Raw genomic sequence first — 25,784 nt, forward strand, 5'->3', positions numbered from 1 at the left:
AGAAGTCGTGAATAGAAGGCCTTGAGTGTGCAGAAAAAGAAAAAAGGACAGGCTTCGATTGTGTGCTTGTGTCTGGCATCTTGGCTATTTTGAACAACCACCTCCTTGCAGATACCTCTCCCCCACCCCCCACCCCGGAAATCGGTTAAATCCACATCCCCAAACTCCAATAAGAAACCATGAAAAACTATCCCTTTGCTCTGCCAACAATCTTGATCAAAAATCAAGAAGGCTGCCGTGGGGGTGGTGGTTTGTGATAGGAGGGCTGTGGAAGAGCAAGGCCTGCTGTGAGAAGGGAGTGATGCGAAATATCAAGGACTACGACACATATGGGAAAACCAAGGTTTTCTGGGGTTGCCTTGGGATTTTGGTGGAAGGTTGGATTCTTTAAAAACACATCTCATCTACTTTAAGACCTATACTTGGTTTTGGTGTATGTTTTTAAATGCCTAACCCCCGGATGGTGGTAAATGATGTTTTCTAATTTTGATATTTGTGGACTGGTGTTGGAAAACCACAAACCAGGAGTTTGAAATTGCTTGAAATCCTGGGGCCTCACGGGGTCCAACCCAGCTCTAGATAGGCCAAAAGCCTGACTCAGAAGACTGCAACTTCCTCTCTGGGTGGGAAACGATGCGATCAGGGATGTATATATCTTTGTCTGCTTACATATAAGATGCTTGTAAATAGGCACACTCACAAGCCCACAATCACAAGTACCAACAGAAGATAAGTCATGATGGGCTGTGGCTTCTCCCTGCCTCGCAAGCCAATTACCTCAGAAAAATGAATGTTTATGCGAGTTAGCAGAGATGGCTAAATTGAACTGCTTTAATTAAAGAAATGAATACAATTAAGTGTTGCTGCTTGGAAACTGCTTTTGGACTTTGTGGTGGGGAAAAAAAAGAAACTTTGACTTAGGGTTTGCTGATGGGATTGGTTTGTCGTTATAGGAATGGCTAGTATATATTATGTAAACGTAAAAAGCCAATGCTTTCCTTTTTCTAACCCTTACATATTTTCTCCTTCCCCTTTTCCTTCCCTATTTCCCCATTATTTTTTTTCATTTTTTCTTTGTATTTTTGTATTTGATGCTTTGATAAACTAATAAAAATACTTGAGTCAAGACAATAAAAAAAAAATAAGTAAATGCCTTGTATGCTTGTGATTATTGAAATGCTAATAACGTTTTAGTGCCTGTGCGGGTGGCTGGTTGATATGCAGAGAATGATGAAGATCAGGCTCACCTAACAAGAGCTGAAATATTGCTTATTCCAGCTCCTTGAGGGAAAAGCAGAAATTCATGCAGGAATGATTCCGGTTCCAGAAAGAGGTTCCTGCCTTCTGCACATGGGAATTAGTGCTGTAATATTGCTTAGGAGTTCAAGGTTTCAAAGCTAATAAAAACAGGAAGAAATCCCAAAAGTAGGGTGGGTGGGTGGAGGGACAGAAATAGAGGAGACAGGAAGGAGGGAGGCTGGTACATAGCTTATGGACTTTGGGAACATTTAAAAAATTATCTCTAACTCTTTACCAGCAGACTGTGTTGAGATTGGACCTCACACAGTCCTGCAACAGATTTCTTGAGGTTGGAAATGGACAGGTGACAAGGTGACCATTAAAAAAATGCCTTTTTGGTGATTTGGGACACAGTGTATCTTTCCTATAGAGGTACAGCATGGAAGTCTTTACCAGACCAACCAGTGTTTCCTTGGAAAAAAGAATTCTAGGACAGGCTTTTCCAATGTTTGGGGCTTGAGTCAACCTGAAACTCCATGAATGGGTTGATGAACCGAAGAGTTTAGGTCCTGCTTTAAGCGGGTTGGTTTTATTTATGTGGTAGACATCAGTCAATGCAGGAATATGCATAAAGTCTGGTGCTCCTTGAGCAGAGTTTGACTTCTAGTGACATAAGTAACACATCTAGGTAGTGTTTCTTAGTAGCCATACAGAAGTGATTTGCCACTGCCTTCGCAGTTCAATCTATACTATGGGTGTCAGGCTTGCGGTGGCACATTGCCATCATGTGACACTTTACTGTGTTATTCCCCTTCACAGAGCTGGGGTGGGTGTGATCTGCGCATGATGCATCTGGCCCATAGGCCACCAGTTTGACACCCCTCATCTACACCAGTGGTGGGATTCAAATTTTTTTACTTCTGTGGGTTCTGTGGGAGTGGCAGGGGAAGGATACTGTAAAATCTCCAGTCAGAAGTGGTATTTGCCGGTTCTCCGAACTACTCAAAATTTCCGCTACTGGTTCTCCAGAACTGGCCAGAACCTGCTGAATACCACCTCTGATTGATGGTCTCCCAATTTTCCAAGTGTTCTTCCAAGTGCCACAGTAACAAAAATATTTTTTAAGAACAAAACCACAAGATTGCCACTTATTTAATAATATATATTTAATATATAATTTCTAGATCAGTACATTCAGTTTAATGTGTTTTTCTTCACAAACAGAAGAACTCTTACAATAGTAAATTTCTAAAATAAATACTATTAAAATAGAACTTCGAAATAAATATTCTATACAAAGGAAAACTTCTGTGGTAATTTTTTTCAGTCGAGGAAAGAAGTAAAGAGGGAAAACCTGGACTGCTCTCTGTAAAGATTAATAAAAAATAATCTAACCATGCACAGAGCTCAGGACAGCAACTTGAAAAAGCAGCTATTTTACTTTGCTAAAGCAACAAGAGACAGAAATAGCAAGTGCTGTGCCACTGTGTGCCCACTTTCTGTCTCCTTGCTTTGTAGAGAATTATGCTGCCGGGCATGTCTTGGAAGAAATAATGTTTGCTCAGAACAAGGGATGGAACTACATCCCTTACTTGGTGTGCATTCTTCTTGTTTGTCCTGTTGAAAGGTGAAGGTGCTACCCATCTGAGGGGAGGAGCCTTCAGGAATCACCCAGGGAAAGTAGGGGAGGAAGATCAAGGAGAAGACACCTTTAGCATCTTCCACCCCTGGCCATTCAGAAACTGGTAGCCAGCTGTCAGGAAGGCCACAGGTTCCATACTTTTCCCATGGGTTTAATCTATGTCGATTGCACTTTTGATGCTCCTGAACAATTTCTTTGTGAACCAGAATCCAGCCTGACCAGCCGGGGGAGAGTGTAAGGAAATTCTCTGGATCAGCCAATCAGATCTTAGTTTCACATAGTTACAGCGGTTCTGACTTTATAACCCTTGAGAGACTGAGGTGGTCAGAAGAGTGCAAGAGGAAAAGAGGATCGGCTGCAGAACGGAAAGGGCAAAGGGTTGTGGGGATCAGGAGAGGAACTTTTCAGGCAGAGCGTTCAAGAAGACCATCTCAAAGGAATAGCATGAAGCAATTCAGGGTCTTCTTGGGCTGGACTAACCCAGAAAGTTTTCAATGCTCGGCAAGAATGTTGTCAGTGGTGTTGCTAGGTCTCGAGCAAAGAGCTGTAGAAACATGCGGACTGACTGCTCGACAAGAGGGCTAGGCAGAAGGAGGGGGAAGCTGTGGAGGCTGGCAGCTGAATTCTGCTTGCATTTTCAGAGTCTCCCTTTCCATGGTCTTTTTTTCCCCACATAATCCATCTCCAGTATGTTGATACCGATAGGTTAAAAAACAAGCTTCAAAAACCCACACAGTAATTTTAAGTGGTTTTCAACTGTGTACAGTAACAATAAAAGCCCCAAGTTTTCTTTCTTAAAAAAAAAAAGTCTCAGAAATAATGTAAAAAGTCAAAATGTGGATCCACCAGTCTGGATGTTCTGCTTCTTTGTCTGACTTAAGAGCAGTGGTAGGATTCTTTTTTTTTTTTACTACCGGTTCTGTGGGGATGGCTTGGTGGGTGTGGCAGGGAAAGGATGCTGTAAAATCTCCTCGGAGGTGATATTTGCCTGTTTTCTGAACTACTCAAAATTTGCACTACCAGTTCTCCAGAACTGGACAGAACCTGCTGAATACCCCCTCTGCTTAAGAGTGTTAGAATTTACTTTTAAAAAAAAGAAAGATATTGCTTGATCAGTACTGCTGCACACGAATAGGAACAAAAAAGACAACCAAACAGCATTTTCACCTCCAGATGTTTTACATATTGTTTCCCTTGCTGTCAGGCTATGGAGATAAACTTTTATTCAATTCAGAGGATACTACTTTGAGGAATGCCGTAACAAAGCATTTATAGTTGGATAGCGCTACTTCATTACCATGAATGTTGATAGGGATGAATTCATTCAACAATATGTTGGCTAAGGTTCTATTTTTTTCTCCCCTCACTCTGCCCCCACCCCCGTGCCCTGTGATTCTCTCAAGTATTTGTAAGAACATCCATAACACACGTTGAGCAGAATCCAGCAGGAACTTGTAATCTCCACTGAAATGAATGGAAGAAGAAAATGCTTGAAGATTTCTCCCCTCCATTCATTTCAATGGACAAAGGTTTCCACCCAGCGTCTCCTTGCTAAGGCTAATCTCAGACATCCAGGACTCATAGAACAAATTCTTTTTCCTATAAAATAGAAGAATGCGAACATATAAAAATATTAAAAATAATTTCCAGCCAAATCTATCTTTCTAAACAAATCCTCCCATCATGAAAAAAGTCAGCATATTGTTCTACCTGCTTATCCCTAAAATAATAATAAAATTGGCCTCCTTTCTCTCTACAAAGTTGATTAATTTTGAATAAAGAAATCCTTCTCAGTTGAAAAGGTACCATGGATTTTTCTTTTCAAATTAAAGAGAGAAATACTCTTCACTTTCATGGACCAGCTTTTTACATGCCTGTCTTTTCCATTTGTTGTGTAGTGTCAGTGACTTCCTATTTAGCATCTTGTAATAAAGTTAATCCACTGGCCTTGAGCAGGGATCCTTCCCACCTAAAAGGCATTTTAACAGCCTTTGTTGATGTCAAGTACAGAGATTAACCTTCCCAACCTTCAGCCCTTCAAATATATTCCACTCCCGTTTTCTCTATGTCTCCCAGTCAGCACTGGAGCCACAGAACTTGTCATCCAACCTACCCAGGGGGCACCAATTTCAGGAAGTTTGATGTTGATAGATGATATCTGGAAAGGGGTAGCTGACAAAAACTGTAGGCACTTTGTCAGAAATATGCCCCTCAAGCTTACTTTTCCATCCACACAACACTTTAAAAAAATGTTAGCAAGCCTCCTGTAAGAACAGCGGCATGTTACTTTATAGAAAAAGAATCAAGCAGCAACTGTCCCATTTGAGAAATAAAATAGTGAGTGCATGCTGGTTTTGTCAAAACAATTCCATTTCGAAGAGAGTTTGGGATTGTGCTGACCCGCTTCTAACTGTCCCAAGATACTCAGCTATATTGTGCTTGGTTTGGATTAATCCTCCAGATGCAGAGCAGAGGCTAATTCTTAAGCTTCAGTTCAAGCATCTCTATCATCTGATTTAATAAAGTATAATTTATATCAGGAGAATTGAACTGCTTATATTGATCCTGAAAGTACTGTGGAGATTACTTCCCTTGAAACTTATGCTCAGTTTTCCTTCTTCTTTTGCGTAGCAGGATCTTATTTGTGCAATAAAAATGTGCAATAATGATCAAGCAATATAATGATTATTTCAAACGTATGCTCAGAATTTTCTGGGTCTGAAATGCAAACAGGGGCTTAAAGTCCCAGAAACTCTTTCGGTTGGGCACTCCAAGTTGGGTCATAGTTTTCAAACTTGTTCCAGCGCTGAAACATCAAAATTTTGCCTTATATTACCATTTGCCCCTACATGACCTGAATGGATGGAGTTCAGGCTGGTGGCTGCTGGTTTGAATTCTTTGTGGAACTTGTAAAAGGGAATGAATTCCTCCTCCCCACCATTTCTGTTACAAGAGATCAAGAAACACTTAATAAGGAAGTAATCCATCAATTAGAATATATTCATGGTGGTGATCATTCTAAAAAGAACAGGGGGGGGGAGGGAGGGAGAGAGGGAGGGAAAGATGATGATCTTGGGAAAAGAATTTGGATATTTGCTCGTTATTCAGACTTTCAAGACGGTGCCTTAATGGCAGTAGAATCAACATGAGTTAAAGGTAGAGCTAATCCAGGTGTTAAGCTCACCCAGGGTATTTAAACCTCTACAGGGAGGGCACAGAATGCCCTGTTCTTGAATCTACCCCTCTGATCAGTCCTGAACCCTCTATTCAAGTTTGAATACTCTGTGGAAGCTTAATACCTGAGAAGAGCTACTGATTTCTACATATTCAGAAAGATTATTTTTAAAAGGAGTACTCTCACAACGTACAGACACAACGATGACAACAACAAAACCAGGCGGTAAGGAACATTCTTGTTAAAGCCTTGAGGGAAACTTAGCCCTTACTGCCCATAACCTATAAATATGTGAATTGGATGGTGGCCCTGAACTGAAGTCCTGCTTCCATCTGCTGATGTACATGCCAAGCCTACTTCTGGATTATTCTTGCAATCTCTAGATGGATCAAACTGCCAGGACTAAGGATTAGGAAAGGAGATGTCTTTAAATAGCTCTATGTTTTTCTGTTTTGGCCCTTGCACTGCAAAATATCCATATCTATTTCCTTCCTTCCTTCCTTCCTTCCTTCCTTCCTTCCTTCCTTCCTTCCTTCCTTGCAAAAGGCTGACATATGTTATACTTTGACATAGGTGACAAAACACCCTTCGTGTTTTCTTTTCCCATCCTGCACTTCCCAACATCTCCCCAGCAGTCAAAAAGTTTTCTCCAGTCTGCTGTCAGCCTTCCCATCCGGGGACGCTTTACAAATCACGCTGTTTGTGTTTTTGCACCGGCATCCAGGCCGACTCACTCGGTCATAGCATCGCTGTGATAGCTTCACGCAGCCGGTGGCTGGCAGGTAGCACAGCAAGCAAGGGAAGACCAGGGAGAGGGCGCTCATGAAGGACCAACGGGCACAGCAGTTTGAGTGGGAGCAAGAGCAGGGGTGGTCTGCGCAGGAGCCCTCGTCATCCTCGTTGGTGCAGTGGTAGAATATGCCCTTCACCAAGCACATGCAGGTGGAGTAATTGACCAGGTTCTGGGCTGAGCACAGACATTCCTGATTGCACACCCAACACGACGGCAGAGTCCTAGGCAGGGCACATTCCTTACACTTGCATTTTCCACAGGCTTCACACAGCAAAAAGTGCTTGTCCAGTTTCAGAGGCGGGAGTCCTTTCAGATCCAAGGGCTTGCAGTGAACTGCCTTGGGCTGAAGCCGAACTGCTCTGGGGGAGGAGGACTGGTCAGCCACAGGAGCCGGGACCATGTGGTCCAAAAGCCTTTGATCTGAGGATGTGCTGCTGCTGCTGCTGATGGAGCTGGGCCGCCCACTGAAGGAGATCCATGGGTGGGTGACATCTTGTTCACACCGGGGTGGAAGGGTGGGCTCGTGGTGGCTCCGGGGAGGCTTCTGAGCAACCAGTTGAGCCAGCGTGGGGTTGTCAATGTAGTCGTTCTCCATATGTGTGGTCTTCATCTGGTCGATAGGCAGGATAGTCAAGGGATGTTGTAATCTGCCATAAGGGATCCGGCTCTCCAGAAGAGGCTGTACCATGGTAGAACTGGGGGTCACAGTCATGTTGTGAGGCATTCGAGGCTCCATTTCTCTTTTCAGGCTGCTTTTAAGTGTCCTGAAAAAAAGGAGAATAAAGAGAAAAGAGGCTGAGATATTATCCATTGCTGTCAAGAGTTCCAACAAAGAACTGAGCTGTTCCTCTGCCAGGGTTGTCCCAGGGTCAATCTTGGCAGTTTACAGGTTAATAACTCTTTGGAGTGTTGTCCGTCCCATAGACCGAGAAGTGACAGTGTGGTTGTGCAAGTGGAGTTGGGATGGCTCTACACCAGGGGTGTCAAACTCGCATCGTCACGGCATCGTCAGGTATCGCAGGTTTTTTTCCCCTTCGCTAAACCAGGCATGGGCATGGCCAGCGCATGACTCATCTGGCTCCTGGGCCATAAGTTTAACAGCCCTGCTCTACACTATGGTGACATCCCAAAAAACCCGAACTGCAAGCCCACCTCCATGGGATTTTTAATATTGGGGGAAGGGAGGAAAGAAAGCATACCTATTGTTAAGAAGAAAAAAAGACAGAATAACTAGTATGGTATAAGATAGCCAGTCTAATGCAGACACCCGTAGTTCTTGGGAACAAAGGCTGCAGAGGCTTCCCTTGAGCCTCTGGGAGGCCAAAAAGGGCCTCAAACGGGCCAAAAATCAGCTACGAGGCACGAACATGCACAGTGCAGGTAAATTTGGCTGGGGCTCGCGTGCCTGCACAAATGGCTCTGTGTGCCACCTGTGGCATGCATGCCATAGGTTCACCATCACAGACCTAGCAGAAGAGGGAACTTAAATGGAGAGCTACATGTTCTTTAGGGATTAGTTGAAATAAAAGAGGTGGACAGACATTGCCAATAGTTTTCTGCAGAGTGCAATAAAATGAGTGGGATAGGATTAGTTTGTCCTATGAACCTGGAGCGCAGAATTGGAATCAAGAGTCTTAAATGGAACTGTATTATTGAGTTAATGACACTGATTCTTGCCATAGAAATTCTGGGCCTGCTGCCCACAGTGCCATCTGTCAGCCTTAGTTTTCTAGTCTCTAAATAAGCAGACTAGTTATGATGACTCATTCGTTGAATCCGTACCCAGTTTCTGAAGGTCCAAAAGTAAAAGATGATAAATTAAGAGGAAATGTTCAAATGCATACATAAATATCGCCTAAAATCCAGCCAAAAACAAGCGCTGCCAGCTTATTCAGAAATGTCTGTGAACGGAAGAGGGGAATAGTAATGCCATCGCTCATCACTCTTAACTCATTCACAGGTTAAAAAAAAGGTTGGCCACAAATGTATGCTAGTCAACTGGATGCCCTCCAGATATGTCAAGATTATACTTCTCAGAATTTCCAGATAGCGATCATGTAAGATTGGAGCGTGTAATCACTGCACATCTTGAGGGCACCAATTTGAGAAAGGTCCCCCACATAAATCAAGGTACAGATGCTCTGATTCTAGAAGACATGGAAAACACGGAGAAGGAGAGCCTCAATTTTTACATCAACAGTATCCAAGGTGTGTTCTCAAGCCTCGGTTTTATCCCTCCAAATGCCAATTCATTCTAAATGACTGATTTCATAGAGTTTAAGAACTGGAATCCTCTCAGCTGTCCTCTACTCCATTCTCCTGCTCAAGACAGGGTCTGCTAAAGCATTTTGGATAGGTAGCTATCCGGTTTCAATTTGAAATCTTCTGGTGAAAGGAAACATGCCATTTCATGAGGCTATTTATTCCACTGGTTAAAAATAAAAACTCCTACTGTCAGGCAGTTCTTCTTAATATCTAACCTGAATCTCGTTCCCTGAGATTTTAACTCCTGGGTTCCAGTTCCTGCCCTCTGAGGAAACAGAGAATAAGTCCACTCCCGCTTCCCTATGATAACCCTGAAAATCTCCTAATAGTAGAATCTGATAGTGAAATCTTGATAGCTTCCCCCAATCAATTCCAGTTCAGTGATCCCATTTTTAGACTACGATGCCGAGTATTAGACATTCAATTCCAAGCAAGGCTCTTAAGACTCCGGCTGAGAAGAGGGAAATAATTATTCTACCTGACCTGGTCTCCATGCTCCTTTTTATATATCCAAAAATAACAATACCAGGGTATTAAAATCTTCCAGGAAAACCTCTCTGCATCCTACTATCAGGAGACAGTCATGCTAAAACATACAGGAGAGCCATCTCCAAATGGGAGTTCTGGGTTTTTGAACGAGCTCACCAGACCGATCCATTTGGCTTCAGTGTTGATTCTGACATTAAGCCAACTCTAAGTCTCTCCCAAACTCTTTGGATTTCATGGCCTTCAACTTTATAATGTCCACATGTCATCGCTCTCCACTTTGATGAAGACTGAATGGATTATAGATAATGACTGGTTTGATTTTTTTTTTAAGAAGTTTGTGCCAAGCTCAAATTTTACTGCTCTAGGATAGGCTGGAAATAATTCATTCACTCAATCAATAAACCAGAAGAATAGCCATTTTCTAAATCAGCTTTTATACTAGAATGCCTCATATATACTTTGGAATTAGAATGGTACTGATATCTGGAGTGGCAGGACAATGATTCCTTCCCCACCCTTTACCTCAACTTCTTATCTGCCAATCATTGCATAGTACATGGTGACTATGTTTGCATGTAACTTCAGACCTTCAGTAATTTCCAGCCCTAACCATTGCACCACCATGGCTCTTACCAAGAAATACATTGAGTTTCTTCTTAGTAGTTCCTTTACTGTATCATTTAATTTGTTTGTTTGTTTTATTTGTATCCTGCCTTTATTGTTTTTATAAATAACTCAAGCTGTTGAACATATGCACGATACCTCCCTCCTCCTATTTTCCTCACAATAACAACTGTGTGATAGAGTGGCCTGAAAGTGAGTGACTGGCCCAAAGCCATCCAGACAGCTTTCATGGTGAAGGCTGGACTACAGACAGAAATTTAGCCAAACTAAAGCAAGTACTTGCTTCAGTGAAGATACACTTTGAGAACTCCTATGGAGGAGATATCTTGATCCTCTGCCTCACAACTGAACTATCTTAACTTCGCTGTTTCTTGCTCCTCTGGAATGCAGCCCCTCCCTCCTGGGAATCCAGACTACATTCCACCACAATTTGTGACTTTCTAATTTCTTCTGACAAACTTCCAACAAGCAAAGTCAATGTGTCTTCCACAGCAAGCAAAAATTAATGGGTGAAACCAGATTTGCTTAATGACCCTATGATTTGCCAAGACAGTTCATTTAATAATTGTGGCCAAAAAAAGTTCATAAATTTATGACTCACTTAATGACCATATTGTTTAGCAATGGACATTCCAGTCCTAAATGTGGTCATAAAGTCAAGAATTACTTGCATAACCTAGTAATGAACCCATGGTGTGATGTTTAATCATACCAAGCTTTGGGCTCTCTTTCCCTCTTTACTCCAGAGCATGGCCAAGACCAGATTGGAAAGTCTCTTTTTAGAATAAGCCACAGATTAATAATGTACATAAACTAAACTCTCACTAACATTAACTATGTCTTTTTAAATCCTCTGCTTATGAAATTGGCTTAATACCCCATCTCTGAATATTCAGAGTTTATAGTTTGGAAAGTACATTCAGATGTGATTAATCTACAGTGGAAAATTCCAAGTTCTTTGCTATGCTTGCATCAGAGGAAATGCAGTGTGCAGCCCTAATATGTGCTGCAACATGCTCTCGCAATGCTAAACCATGATAGGAGAAACTGTGGTTATGGTCCAATTCTCATCAGCCCCACCCAACCGGCCCAGCTAATGGTGAAGGTAGAAGATGGGAGCCGATGTCCAAGAACTTCTGGAAGGCCACAAGTTGCTGAATTGGGGGAAGGGGACAAAATTTATTTTTTAACTGAAAACATAGGCAAAACATTTTCTCTTCCCAGTTAAAAAAAAGCCAAATATAAATTCCTTAAAAGCATATTCTTTAGGCTGAACATTAGTCCTCTGACTGTTTTGCAAAAAGGGAGCATAATGGCTGAGCTGCAAATCAGAGCAGAGGACACAAAATCCTTTAAAATATTCAGAGTATTTTTTCATCCAAACACCAAACACCACATAATATTTGGTTTAAATGCTGTTTACTAGCCAATCCCTTTATTGCTAGTCTCTAATTTCATTGGAAGAGTGCAATTTATACTGGAGCCCATCCAGAGATTCAACTGTAGGGGAGGACATGAAACCACAGGAAGCAACTAAACTTAAATCAAAGAACGGAAATGGCTTGGTTCAAATTTAGAGAGTACACATTGTTTTCTGGTGGAGTTGCCACTTCCTTGCAGTGACCTTTAGATTCTTTATTAATTATGTTTTTTTTTAAAAAAAGAGGCAAGCAACTCCAAGCATTCCTAGCAAAGACTGAAGAGAAGCTGTTGAAATCTGCAAGCTGAAAAAGAGAACCGGAGGGAAACATCAGTTCAGGGACAGAATGAGTAAACATGAGAAGTCATGGGGAGAGAAAGAGCAAGAACTCCAGTCCAATGAGACTTAAAAAAAAAATCCTTCATTTGAGCTACATCTTGATTTTCATCCCATTAAATCCAAACTCAGTTTCAATGCATGCTGTGAATCGGGCTTCTTCTCCCTTGCTTTGTGTAGATCAGGCATACTTATCAGCAACTCAAATGCCATTTCTAGCCTTTGGCCTTGCCTCTTTGCTGGAATGTTAGCTGGACTACTTTTTTTGGGGTGGGGGGGTGGGGGGGGTGTCCTTAAAAGCCAGAATGGTTGAAACCCTTGTTTGGCCCTTCAATAACACTTCCCCAGTTTAGAAAAAGAAACATGTATTTTTGACGAGCTGCACAAGTGGGTGGGTTTGTGATGTTGTAAACTCCAGCCAATCAGAGCACAGGATAGCCGATTTCTGCTGCAAACTGGCAGAACTGGTTTCTCCTCTGCTGGAACGCCGGAGAGGGAGTCCTATCCCAAGACACAGAATGGCAGGGCCTGCTTTTTTCAGGGACCCTGACCGGGAAGAACAGTCTGCTTTTAGGTTTGAGTTGAACCTGAGAATCTTCAGCTCGCTCCTCTACTCACTGAGGGGTGGAGACAGAGGAGGCAGAGAGTAAATCAATGTTAGCTGACTGCAAAGACAATAACAACATTTGTGTTGAAATTGTTTGGCACTGTTTGATTCATTTTCTAGAGCTCGGGGCACTTCCAGTATGAACTAGGAAGGAGCCAAAAGATAGGGAATTAAACTGGTCTTGCAGATATTATATACTCATTTTCAGGATTACTTACTTGGCTGGATAAGTATATCAGAACCTGATAACAACAAGCCTTGTGCAATGGGAGGAACAAGACAGAAGTTATTTCATGTCAACAGTGAAATAGCTAGTGGCATTGCCCTTTATGACAATGTCAGATTTTTAACAATAGTTTGACTTCTTCTGTCATTCAAAATAAATCCCTAAGCTATCTGGAACTGACTGATCACTTAAAAGTTATAGATTTCAAAAGCCTGTTTTCTCCAGGAACGCTGCTAAGCTCTTAAAGCAACCGAGAGCTCCTTAGGAACAAAATGAGCCTAAAGATTACATTTGCATTTTCTTTTTGCTGCAAGTTCCAATCTCAAAAATATATATTTAAGGTAATTATATTGCTATGAGCATTTATTTCAGTTTTGTGTAGGCCTTCAACTTGAACAACTCTAAACAACTAACAGCCTGTTAACACAAAACCATCTATACAGGCAATACAATTTTTTAAAGTGTATTGCTGTCTTGAATTCATAACTCATCACCAAATGCCCCAAGGAAGAAGATGGTTTTGACCTGCTTCCCAAAGGATAAAAGAAGGGGGGCTTAGAGTAGGCTAATTATTTCCTTGGGTCAACAAAGGAGGCTTTTTAAGATTGAAAGCTTAAAAATATGTATTGTATTTGTGGACAGCTGGTTTTCATCCTTGATTACTGATGACAGATATGTTGATTGAGGTTGATTTAAAAAAAACACCAGAAATTAAGCTGGATAGCTATCTGCTCTTTATTCCAGCATGGACTGAATCAATAAATCAAGCTTTAAAAGAAAAGATTGAGTGTGTAACTTTAACACACATCTTATATTTTAACATGGTAGGGTTTGAAATGCATATTACATTAACAAAATCAGCAATAATTACTTCATTACTAACTTATTATCACCCAGCATGAACTGGACACTGAAAATCATAGCCATGAAAGAAGGTGCTTAAACACCATGACCATGAAAGGTGCTTAAACGCCATTTTATCTTGTCTTACACTTATTTGGAACAGAAGTGAGAGAAAGTGAATTTGAATATTGTATTAGTTTTAAAGGTATGGTCATCTCGGAAGAGCTACCTATCATGCAGTCTCTGCCCATCTGAAATAGATCTGAAGCAGCATATACAACACGATGCATTCAATCGTTTTGGGGACAATAAAGGCATTTCTACTTATGCCCTGGCTTTCAGCAAAGATGTCTCAAAACTGTCCTTGCACCTCAGTTACAGGGATTATGGTACACATTATTTGGTACCTCTGAATTCCATCCTCGCCTTCAAACAACTCAGACAGAGGTGGGCTTGTTCAGGCCTGCTTAGCCTCAGAGATGAAACCATATCAGGAATCTTCAGGTCATTCAGAGAAGTGTAAAGTGGTCACAATAATCAGCATTGGAAGGAGAGGGAGGCGTCAAGAACACCAGGAACAGATGAGAGACAAGTTATGCATGACAAGTTCTCCTCTAAAGAATAAGACTTTATTACACAAAAGATGAAGTAAATCACTCATATGAAATATCAACCCAATCTTGTTGCAATTTGCACATTTCAGCTCTGATAGAGTTGGGCTCAGGTAGGAATAATATTGTGAAATATATTACTTCTAACTTAATATTAAGTTTGCTGGAGAGAGAGGAAGCTGATGTTCGAGGGAATAAATTAGATCTTCCCAGAACTGTTCTGGTGATGTTCTGACCATTCCCAAGATGTTTTCACCTCAAAACAACTCTTCTGAGTTTGAAACGGATGTTTTGTACTTTCAAGGGCAAAACACATTTGGAATGGTAGGAATAAAGGCTTTGAATTCAGAACAGAGCACTTCAAACATTTCAAATACAAAGTCATTTGTACATCCTTAATTAACAGCATTAGCAGAATCTGAATATTTGGAAAACTTGCAAGAGTCCAATGACGATATGGAACTCTTGTTCACAGAAGAGAAAAATGAGATATAGAATTGAATCAAGAATTATCAATATTTTGAGAGGAACAATAAATAACAGGATTCAAGAAGCTTACTTTTAAAGATTTAAAGTGGACTAGATAGAGATGGCCAACTCCAGAATGTGTCTTAGTAGCTTAGAATAAAAAAAGAAAACAATAAAAAGAAAATTATGCATCTGAGCAAACCACATTTTATATGCCAGCTCATTGATTAGATTGAGTGAATAGTACTATAGACTCAGAGTCTTTGCGAATTAGATATTTTGTTTGTGTGTGTGTGTGTGTGTGTGTGTGTGTGTGTGAGAGAGAGAGAGAGAGAGAGAGAGAGAGAGAGAGAGAGAGAGAGAGAGAGAGAGAGAAGGCTGGACAATCACAAAAGAAAAGCAAAATGCTTAAAATAAGTTCCATAGATCATATAATACAGTGTTATTGGGATTGGCCAGGACTGATGTGGATATATAAAGGCAGAGTTCAAAAAGTCATTTTTATTACAACTGATGGAGATTAAGAACAGGCAACAACTCTTTACCTTAATTGTACAGCAACTGACCCCAAACAAAAAAGGAATTTTAGAAATTAAAATAAAAGTTTTCTTCAAGCTAGGAAGCAAAGTATGTTGGAAACAAAAGTTGATGCTTCTGTAACAAAAAGCAACATGCCTAAGATTCCCCCAACAGATTATTTACAGCTAAAATCACACAATAGCACCAAAACTCACAAGATCTCATGACATGCTAGTATAGGTGTTCATACAAAGTTGGAACCAACTTGTGATCCCACGATCATGCGTTCAGCTTTAAAAGTTCGCCACCCAGGATTTTTCAACAATAACTAGTATGACAAAGCAACTCTCATATAACCATGGATGTTTGATTGATAACGTTTAGATCCCATAATTTAATCTTCCCCTGGGCCTTATCAGTGGAGTATCTGCGCTATACGGCAAAGAAGAAAAGCAGTTGGATATTAAATTAGATGCTAGAGATTTGACATATAATTCGATAACTTATTTTATATGCCCACACTCCCCAAATATAATCTTTCACATTACTATTTGATCCAAAATGCTACAATACTAATTAGCACTCAAGGTCAAGCCCAGAGAAGAGATGAGAAATGAGGCTTGAAAGGTAGGAGGGATTTCAGATTGCCGCCATAACAATCTACTTTCAGAATGCATTCTGAACAGAATTCTCTTATTATCATTAGGAACAATGTAGGCAACATAAATGACATGGCCTATGAAACTTAAATCGGTATAACAGTACTAGAGACGACTCTAGATAGAACAACTGAACAAAGCGGTTGGAACAGACACATAGATGAATTACGGATTGGAAATGGAGCCGTTTTATTCTTTGAGCAAAGTCAAATCATGAAGAAGGAATATTTCATGGTAGGCAATCTTCAAGGTAATTGTGTTTTTTTAAACTTTTCTCTCTTGTCCCCCAAATAAACATGTCCGCAACATCCACTTGGATAGCCTTTTCGTATGTAACTCATACATAGCTACAGAAGGTTATCTTTCCACATGAGCTCTACCCATTGACCTCCCATGTGGAGTCTGGAGGACAGGACAGGAAATGGTAGTTGTGAGCAATCACTTGGATCACTAAGCATTGGAAAGACTTGAGGTCCCATTTCACCCTTTATGAAACCCAAATCTCCCCAGTAATTGTGGAGCTGAGCTGACTCTACCCATTTTTCAGGACAGAGTCCTTATTATACCACACAAAATCTGCTGTGGCCCTGGAATCAGTGGAAATTGTGTGCTCCCTTTTTGGACTCTAAATTAGGATTTAGAGGACAATCCTGTGTTTTCCCTTCCCATTAGGCACTGTCATCAAAGTCAAGAGCTCGGGATCATGGCAAATAAGGCTCAAACAGTCTATTCATTCCCGTGCTAAAAGATATTTCATGTTAAAGTAACATCTGCTAATTGTTGTGACTCTGAAAATACTGAAATTCAAAAATAACAAAAATAATTCTGACAGAGACACGGTGAAAAGAGGCCATGTTAACAAAATCCTGAATAGAAGATTTACTAAGCATGATTCTAGTGGTTGAATTAGAGCATAGGAAACTCTGATTCAGAGTTCTTACCTGAATCCCAAGAAAGGCAGGCTTGAACTAAGAGAATAAAGCTATAGATATTTGGACTAGACCGATCCATCTCAAAGGCAGGTGGCTGGAAGAAGGCACCTCAGTTAATTAGCCTTATATTTTAATTGCAAATTTTATCAAGGTGCCATCTGGCCACTATTCTACAAATGGAAGATAGCTATGGAGTATAACTTCCTTCCAAATGACGATGGTGAATATATTAAGGTCATGTTTCTAAGGAAGCTTATTTGGAAATGTGTTGTACCAAGTACATTGGGATTCATCTGCAGGTAGAACATTAGTTGTAGCCCAACTTCACAGCAGAAGAAATGAGATGTATGACTTAAAAGGATTTTCAGTTCATTTAGAGTAAAGGTTAGATACAATATTAAAATATAAATCAATTTCATTGTCCCATGTGATTCATAATCATAGGTAATCGAGTAATCATAGAGCCTGATTACTTGAGGGTCTACCTATTTCCCATAGTTTTTGCCCAACTGATCAGATCTGGCTGGGTGATCATTGAAGAAGTTCTTCTCCAGGGCTTTGGTGAGGGTGGGAAAAGCCTCCTCAGATTGTATGAGTTTGTTCCTTCCCTGCTCCTCACCCCACGTTCCTGTCTGATTTTGTCATCTATCTTTGTTATTTATTCTTTTTGTTTTTTTACTGTATTTTTTAAAACTGTTTTTATTTGTGTGCTGGCCAAAGTCACTAGGAGTTGGCCAGCACTATATATATATATATATATATATAGATAGATAGATAGATAGATAGATAGATAGATAGATAGATAGATAGATAGATAGATAGATAGATAGATAGATAGACAGACAGACAGACAGACAGACAGATAGATAGATAGATAACCCCACCTAGAATTTCTACAAAAATGCCATTTCTTATTTTATAAATTTACTATGTCTATATTCAATGTAAAGATGAAGAGCAATAGTGTGCTAGAGATTTCCTGTTGCTGAGTTAAACAAACCCCTAGGTGCACCTGGGCAGATTGTAGAACAGAGCAGGACATTTAGATCCATCTCTTGTGCAGAATTAGCAGTGGAAAACAGAAGGCAACAGCACCAATAGGACACAATTTGGAGTCTCATCTTCACGCCATCGAAGAATGTAAATTGCTACAAATCTGGCTCAAATACAAGCCAATGTTTTCTTTTCGTTTCCCTCGCCTCGCTTTTGGGTCTTGGTTTTTAATCATCTTTAGGGAGAAAACAAATGTCTGCCCTTGAAAACCTGGAAGATTATTATTTTATAAATCTTACAAAAGGTATTGTTTTAATACAGGTTTTGGTTTTTCTCACAAACCAAACAAAACCTTCTTTTAAGGGAAACTTTACTCTCCCACCCCCCCCACCCTCCCCGAAAGAGCTGTTCAAGAAAGAGCAGAAACCTACTGAATTGAGTAAACATGCAATGGCTGTGGAACTTTCAACTGCTCTTGTTGAATGTTCCAGAGAATCCTGGCACGAAGTGAGAGAGAATAAGATATTCATTCCTCTCGGACAAAAGACTTCTAGAAGCAGGCAAGGCAACAGTGAAAGAATCTGACAGAGAAACTCTTACTTTGGGGTCAGCCATTTGGGGGAGTTAGAAATTGAGCAGATTATCTGTCGTATGTAGACAATGATCCCGAGGATCGAGCAATTCTCAATTTGCATGGAGAAATAGGAAACCAGGCTGCAGCAGTTTCGTGGACACAAAACCACAAGACAAGTACCACCTCTAGCAAGACATAACTCTGGGCTTCCCATACATTCCTGAGCAGTAAACCTTCTGAAGGAAATTCACTGGAATTTCAAGGACATTTCCAATAAAATGTCTGACCAAATAGCCAGGCCTTGTCTCTAGTTGCTCTATATTCTGGGTGCTCATTTGCACAACTGTGAACAGTCAATCTGGTAAGGGGTGAATGTAAATATTTCAATTATGAAGATGGCCCTGCTGGATTAGAATGAAAGGTCTCAAAAAAGATCTCAAAAAAAGGGAAAAAGGAAATCCGTGGCCATTCCGATCTTGACTCCAAGCCAATTCCAGCCAGCAAGACCAACAGTGAGGGATGACGAAATTTTCTGATGGACCATAGGTTTTCTGACTCCTACTCTAGAAATATTTTTTACTACAAAATTGCTTGAAAAAGTGACAGTACTACTTGAAAACTATACCTTCAGGAAAGATACAGAGGACAGGACACAACGGAACATTCAAAAGAATTTCCCAGTATGTAAACCAAGGGGAAAGTCTCCCTTGCATTGACCAAACTGACAGGAGAACAAGAATGCCAGTTAATGAGGATCAAATTACTTGTAATCCCCATGGAACATGTAGTGTTTAACACTGAATAGCATCAAAAGACTTCAAGCTACACTAAAGGGAACCCTTGAAACAAATCAGGAGCGTCCAGTTTCACACACTGTCTCTTTTTAGGTTTAAACTCATCCACTTCAGGAAATTTGCTTCCAATTCCTCCCTCTAGTTTCGTCCACTATTTTCAAGCTCTACTTTATCAAGGGAGTGACCTTGATGCAATGGAATTAGTCTACCTGCAATAAATCCTTGGTATAAAAGGAGCCACACTCAGATATAAGAAAATGAACGAAATGGAATGAAACGGCAAAATGATTAAATTCTAAAATCGAGATGGTAAAACTGCAATAGTTTGGGAGAATTGTGATCAAATGTTTCAAGTGCTTCAAAATTTTCACTTCAATCAATGAACTTTCTTTTTTAACAGGAAAACCATCCAGCACCCTGTGACTTTATCTGTTCCACACGTCAACAGTATTACTTGATTTCTAAGCAACAAATAAATTATGCACAGTTTTTTTTTCTTAAGACATTGATTGTAATTCTTGAGCTGCCACTACCCAGACCAGAGAAACACACTTACCAGGCACACTGAATTCAGTGGATCTTACTTCTGAGTGAACATGCTTAGGATCAGGCTTCAGGTCTTTTATGATTGCGACAACCACCACAATTCCATCTGTCAAAAGGGAAAAGCAATGTTGCTCTCAAAACGTCTAATGAACATTATACACAATAGGTGCCCTACTTGGGAACATGAAGGTAATGGAAAGTAATCTTCCCCTAATCTGGATCTTTGTAGATGGGTTGGACTGTAATTCCCAGTGGACTGTGGTGGCTGGGAATGGTAAGAGTTGTAGTCCAACCTGCCTGGAAAGCACCAGGTGAGGAAAGTTGCTGCTAAGGGAACACTTCTTGCTGCAGCCATTTTACAAAGCCCAGTCACACACAAAACCATGGCTTTGCACAGGCAGAGTTAGAAGTGGCGCAGTATAAACCTTTTCATTTTGTGCAGTATAAACCTTTTTTCAATTTCTTTTTGCAGGTGAAAAGATCATTTGCAGAAGGGGAAGGCAGCTGTTAAAAAGGTTTCTGAAGACAGGAATCCCATACGGACTCCTTCAACAATTGATAGGTTGTAGGAAGCAGCATTTATCAAATGGAGATGTTATCAGCAGTATTCCGATATCCTGAAAATGTCTTAATGCTTCCTTAATTCCTCTATTGTTCACTTTTATATAATGGGAATTTGGAGGGCCAATAGAAGGAAAGCAGTTGGTCCTTCAAGCCCAATTTACCAGACTTCTTTTAAAATAATTCCAGATTAAAGAAACTAGGTTTACACGTTCAATACATGGCCGTAATTAGTAATATTAGTGGGAGAGAGGAAAGGTAGAAAAGAACAATGCTGCAGAAAACACCAATGCTGGTGTGTGTAAGAGAGAGCTCCAACATCAGAACTGAAATATTCTGTCCAGTTTCCTTATGAATTTGAGGACGTTTTTGTTATTTAAAACAAAGAGAGGTGTCAAGCAGAGCAGAAACTCAACATTTAGACGGCCAGGGATTTTTCAATAAAATAAGCCAAAGGTGTTGGAAGATAGAAAAGAGCCTGGGAAACCCACCCGTCTTTTTTCCACTCTTTCTAAATTCGATCAAAAGGAAAATTGTTTTTTGACACTGACATTTCAGGAGCTGCACTGCAAGAGGTGGCAGGCTGCAACTGCCACCCTCTCTAGGCTGCCCTTCTGACGCGGGGTGGGGGAGCGGTCGCCACAGCTCAGGCCCCCCTTTCTCGCGCCCCCTCCGCCCCCACCCCGCGGTCAGATCTCGAGACCCTCCTTGGCGGCCTTCTCGCCCGCCTCAGCCTCTGGGCTCCTTCGGCGCCTGCCATTTTCTGCCTTGGACCTGCAACCAGGCCGCACCGGGGGTGGGTCGGGGGGCTGTTCTAGCTCTCCTCTCTCGTGCGACGATGGCGGTCCTCGGCCTAGATCTCCACGACGCAATAGGTGGAGAAGGCCCCGAACAGATCCGCGCTTCCCCCCCCCCAACCTCACCCCCCCATCCCCGGGCTCTTTTTCTCTTGCTCCTCGTCTGCTGCGCACAGGTACAAAAAAAAAAACAGCCCTTGGCACACCCAGCTGGCGCCGTTTCCTTCTAGCGCAGCGCGATCCTCCCAGCTAATCTCGCAGTTCAAAGCCACAAGCCTCTGGTGGGGTGGGGGGGGGAACGGGTGGGTTAAAGGGGGATGGGGGGGGGAGAGAAGGAAAAAGGGACCCGAGGAACCAGGCGAAGCGAAGCAAATGCCGGGGGGGGGAGGGGGGAGAGAGAGAACGAGACCCGCATCGCCGGATGGTTACCCGAAATAAAACAAGGCGAGCGAAAAAGAGCAAAGGTCACGGCAGCCAGAGCAAGCGGCTTGGCTGGGCGAGTGCCCCGATCCCAGCCGCCTGAAGCTTTACCGAAGATAGAGAGAGAGAGAGAGGTGTGCCAAAGGCAAGTGGGGGGGAGGAAGCTCGACGGTCCCCCCGCACAGCCAGAGAGTCCAATCCCTTGGACTGACTGGGCTGATCCCGGGCCAGAGGCGGCTATACAGGATGCGGCGCTCTTAATCCCAGCGAGCGCCCAGGTAGGTAGGTGCCTGCGACTGAACGCAGTCTCTTCATAAGGCGGGTGTGTACGGAGAGGGGACGAGCCTCTCTGGCAGGGGCATCGGGCTTAATTCCAGTCCATGCCGAAGAGACAATTCGTGGAAAAAAACGATTCGTGGTCTTCTTTCCTCTCTCTCTCTCTCTCTCTCAAGATACATGAAGTTTAAGGGCACACGCCTTTCCCGCAGAAGATCAGGCGAGGAAGTAGAACGACCCCCCCTCTCTTTCTTTCATCCCCTTTTCCTCTCCCTCCCTCAACCCCGCGATGATTTTTCTACTTACTTTCAACAATCCAGTCCAGATCATATCTCAACAGGCGAGGTAATCCTAAATCCGTGAGGGAGGGAGGGGGGGAGAGAAAAAAAATCCGGCTGTTCTTGCACGTGGGTGGTGAAGGATGAGGTTAAAGATCGACACGAAACACACCCGGGGCTCGGAGAGCAACCTTACAAGTGGTGCGCTGTCAGGAGCGGCGGCGGCAGCAGCAGCGGCAGCCGTCGCTTCCCCCTCGCTTCGCTGTTGCAACAAACTGCTGCCTGGGAAAATGGCTATTTTATGAATGGGAGGGAAAGGGCCTCTACTACGCATGCTTGTCCTCCCAATTCTATGAATGGGTGGGCACTGGATTTCCAAGGCGCATGCTCTGCTCTCATTTTATGAATGGGGGGCCGGAAGGAACTCATTGAGAGTTAAGGATGACTATAGACTGGATCTTTTTCCTCTTTTTTTTTTATGAATGAAACGCGGTAGCTGCGGGCAGTTGCGCATGCACCACGGTACACACCCCCAGACTCGGGCTGTTGCTAAAGCGAAGTTACAGTAGAGGCAGGGAGTGGATGTGCGGTTGAGAGTGAAATAAAGGAAATAGGTCGGAGTGGAAAAATAGCCTTTGTCTTTCCGATCGAGGGCGGCCGATGGGATTTCTCATGAGTAATTAAGGAAGGCGGGCGGAGAGGGCGTAAGAGAAAGTGCGGTTGGACGCTATTTCGGATCCTTTTGCGAGTAGTTCTCCTGGCTGTCGCTGGGTTTTCATTCCCCGAGGACTATAGTGAGCCTCTGGATGTCCCGCGGGATCGCGATACAACACATTTTTGCTGTATTAAGTGGAAGTCCAGGGGTTTCGGAGACCTTTTTTTAAAAAAAAAGATGAAGACGACACTGGGAGGTTGGGAGAATATGCCCCCTCCCTAATCCCTTCACAAATCTGGACATTTTGTAGGGCTTCGATCTGATTCGTTCCCCACGTCCGCGGCTCAGAAGAAATCTGGAATTCTCTGTATTGGATATTGTATTTGTTCATTTAAAGGACACGGTCTGCGTTCCTGGGAGCCTTGAGGGCAGCAGGAAGGTAGGGATGTGTTTAAGAAAAGGCCTCTTGATCGATGGAAAACGGCCGAGCTGCAAATCAATACGCATTCCTTAATCCTCCACCCCCATCAGCTTCCTCTTCTTTCCTCCCCCCAGGACAGAATCATACTTATAAAGGGCGTGTCATATTTTTCAATTTTCAGTTTCCAAACATTTTAGGGGTGCTCAATTTCCATGGGGATTGTAAAAGTATTTGGGTTACTTTGATATAATTTAAATGTGCTTGGTAAGTAACTGTATAAATACCCTCACTTTTTAGCATTTTGTTTGCTTCATTTGTTATATCATTAGCTGCATTCAGTGCATCTGCAAAGCCTGAGTTCAAACAAACAAACAAACAAAAAACCAGGGTAAAGAATAAGTTTAACGTGGAACATTTGATTTTCCAGAATATCTTCCCAAGCAAGAGCAGAGCCTGGATCATCCAAAAAGAGCTGGGCCAAACCATGTCAGCTGACGTCTTCAAACTCAAACTGACCTCCAGTTGTGTGGGACTACAATGATCTCCGCCCCCAGGCTGACAGGAGGGGGTAATGGAAGCTGTTATTCCATCACATTTGGTCTCATCCATCGTCACTGAAGTTTAGAAGCAGGCAAATAAACCTGAAATGGGGGAGAAGGGCAGAATAGGGCAGAAAGGCAGATGAGTCTTAAGCAAAACAGCTTACCCAAGTAATGCAATCTGATCTATGGCAACACCTGTGCGGGTATTCTGGCAAAACGAAATGTATCTGTGACTTTCAGTCAGTGGAAAGGCTCGAGGAATCTTTTCAGACCACCTACTACAGTCTGATATTTCTCCATTTGTGTGAATCATGGGAAATAGAGAAAGAAAGAAATGGAAGATCCCTTTTTTCTTCCTGTAAATGTTCCCCTCTAAAAGGCTCTTCGTGCTATCAAGACATGGCATTGCTACTCTGTCTCTATATAACCATATTTGGTAATAACAATATTTGGTAACCGTTCAAAGAACGTTTGTTATTACAAATAAAATATGGGAAAAAAAAACCAGTGGGGAGGGAAGAATGGAAGATAACATTGTTACATTGCCTCTACAATTCCATAAACAAAGCAGGGTAATTGTCAGCAAAAGCCTTGGAATAGCTACATCCTTGCACTGTAAATTAGATCTAAATGATATGATCCTGTTTAAGTGAATTCATTGCAATTCTAGTCAGTATTTTTTTGTATGTGGAACTTTTTCTTGGCCCAATGGGGAAAGGAGGTATCTAGAATTTGTAGTGTCTGATCCTGGTAAAGAGCTCTGGGATTTACGGTAGCATAGCCTTCTCTGTAGGAACGGAACCTCCCGTTGAAGTGAAATTTTCATCTTAGTATTGACTCAGAAATACATTTCTCTAAGTGCCAAGGAAATTTCCAGGAAATTGGAATATAATTAAATTTACATGCAGACATGATTCAAGAAATAGTGAATGAGAATTTTCTGAAGCCTTAACTTGTTGGAATGTTTAATAATCTCATAACATTCGAATGTTCCTGTAACCTTGTTAAATATTAATTGCAAGTGCCTCTCGTTCACTTTAATAGAGGAAGTAAACACGAAGAGAGATTCAGAAGCAATTTTCCCCCCACGAAGACTTCATATTATTCTGAATTGTAAGATAAATGGAAAATGGCCCTTGAATATTCAGAATGATGTGGAAATACAAATTACTATTTGATATATAAAAAATATTGAATAGAATCAGATGGAACCTGGTAGAACTTTTTCAGATTAGCACATTTTATTAAAAGATATAATGCATTAGAGTTTACCTCATCTGACTCCTGGGGAATAGTAACCATTTTGTTAACTGATAGCTAAGGCCTGTATGTTTGTATGAGTTAAGGAATGCAAAAGGGAATTGCTTCCTTCTCAGCTAATGGAGACCTTTTTCACCTGAAAGTTCAGGAAAGAAAAAAACAAAACAAAACAAAATCTGAGTATACACTTTGAATTTTTTTAAATTCACATCAGCTTCAACTCTACTCCACAACATTATTTTAAAAGACTTACTGATAACATTAGAATTGCTTGAATTTCTAAAACAGAAAAGTAAATCACACAGTAAATATCTCCTGAGAAGGGAAAAAAGCTTGAGAACAACTATGCAAAAAAAGAAAATAATTTATTTCACCATAGTCACTATAGTCACCAGGACAAATTCCTTGTGTGTCCAACTATACTTGGCCAATAAAGAATTCTATTCTATTCTATTTAAAGAGCTATCATTTTCTTGCAGAGCCAGCTATGTCCGTGGGCAAAGTGAGTGCCCCTTAGGCAGTGAGTGCTAAAGAGCAGAATACTGTCCAGAACTGGAAGGGGAACTTGGAGGTCTTCTAGTCCAACCCACGGCTCAAGCAACAGACCCTATACCATTCCAGACAAATGGCTGTCCAATCTTTTCATAAAAGCCTCCAGTGATGGAGCACCCACAACTTCTGAAGGAAATCTATTCCACTGATTAATTGCTCTCACGGTTAGAAAATTTCTCCTTAGTTTAGGATACTTTTCTCTTTGATTAGTTTCCATCCATTGCATCTTGTCTTGCCTTCTGGTGCTTTGGAGAATAGTTGACCTCC

General features: G+C 41.6%; 1 protein-coding gene and 2 long non-coding RNA genes across 3 annotated transcripts; 2 read left to right on the forward strand and 1 right to left on the reverse strand.

Annotated features, from left to right (window-relative positions):
• Nucleotides 1–2,380: 2,380 nt before the first annotated feature.
• SPRY4 (sprouty RTK signaling antagonist 4) lies at nucleotides 2,381–22,401 on the reverse strand. The gene is made up of 3 exons (XM_026696420.2): nucleotides 22,116–22,401; nucleotides 19,766–19,861; nucleotides 2,381–7,613 (listed from the first exon to the last, which is right to left on the reverse strand). Exon 3 carries the CDS (start codon nucleotides 7,583–7,585, stop codon nucleotides 6,692–6,694), a length of 894 nt encoding a protein of 297 aa, XP_026552205.1. The 5' UTR covers nucleotides 7,586–7,613; nucleotides 19,766–19,861; nucleotides 22,116–22,401; the 3' UTR covers nucleotides 2,381–6,691.
• LOC148126934 (uncharacterized) lies at nucleotides 20,945–25,418 on the forward strand. The gene is made up of 2 exons (XR_015741739.1): nucleotides 20,945–21,289; nucleotides 23,591–25,418. It is a non-coding gene; the product is annotated as an uncharacterized LOC148126934 (long non-coding RNA).
• Nucleotides 21,473–22,186, forward strand: LOC148126935 (uncharacterized). The gene is made up of 2 exons (XR_015741740.1): nucleotides 21,473–21,811; nucleotides 21,986–22,186. It is a non-coding gene; the product is annotated as an uncharacterized LOC148126935 (long non-coding RNA).
• Nucleotides 25,419–25,784: the final 366 nt, after the last annotated feature.

Source organism: Pseudonaja textilis, chromosome 2, assembly GCF_049901715.1.
Source record: "Pseudonaja textilis isolate UNSWEBS1 chromosome 2, rPseTex1.2, whole genome shotgun sequence".
Lineage (NCBI taxonomy): Eukaryota > Metazoa > Chordata > Lepidosauria > Squamata > Elapidae > Pseudonaja > Pseudonaja textilis.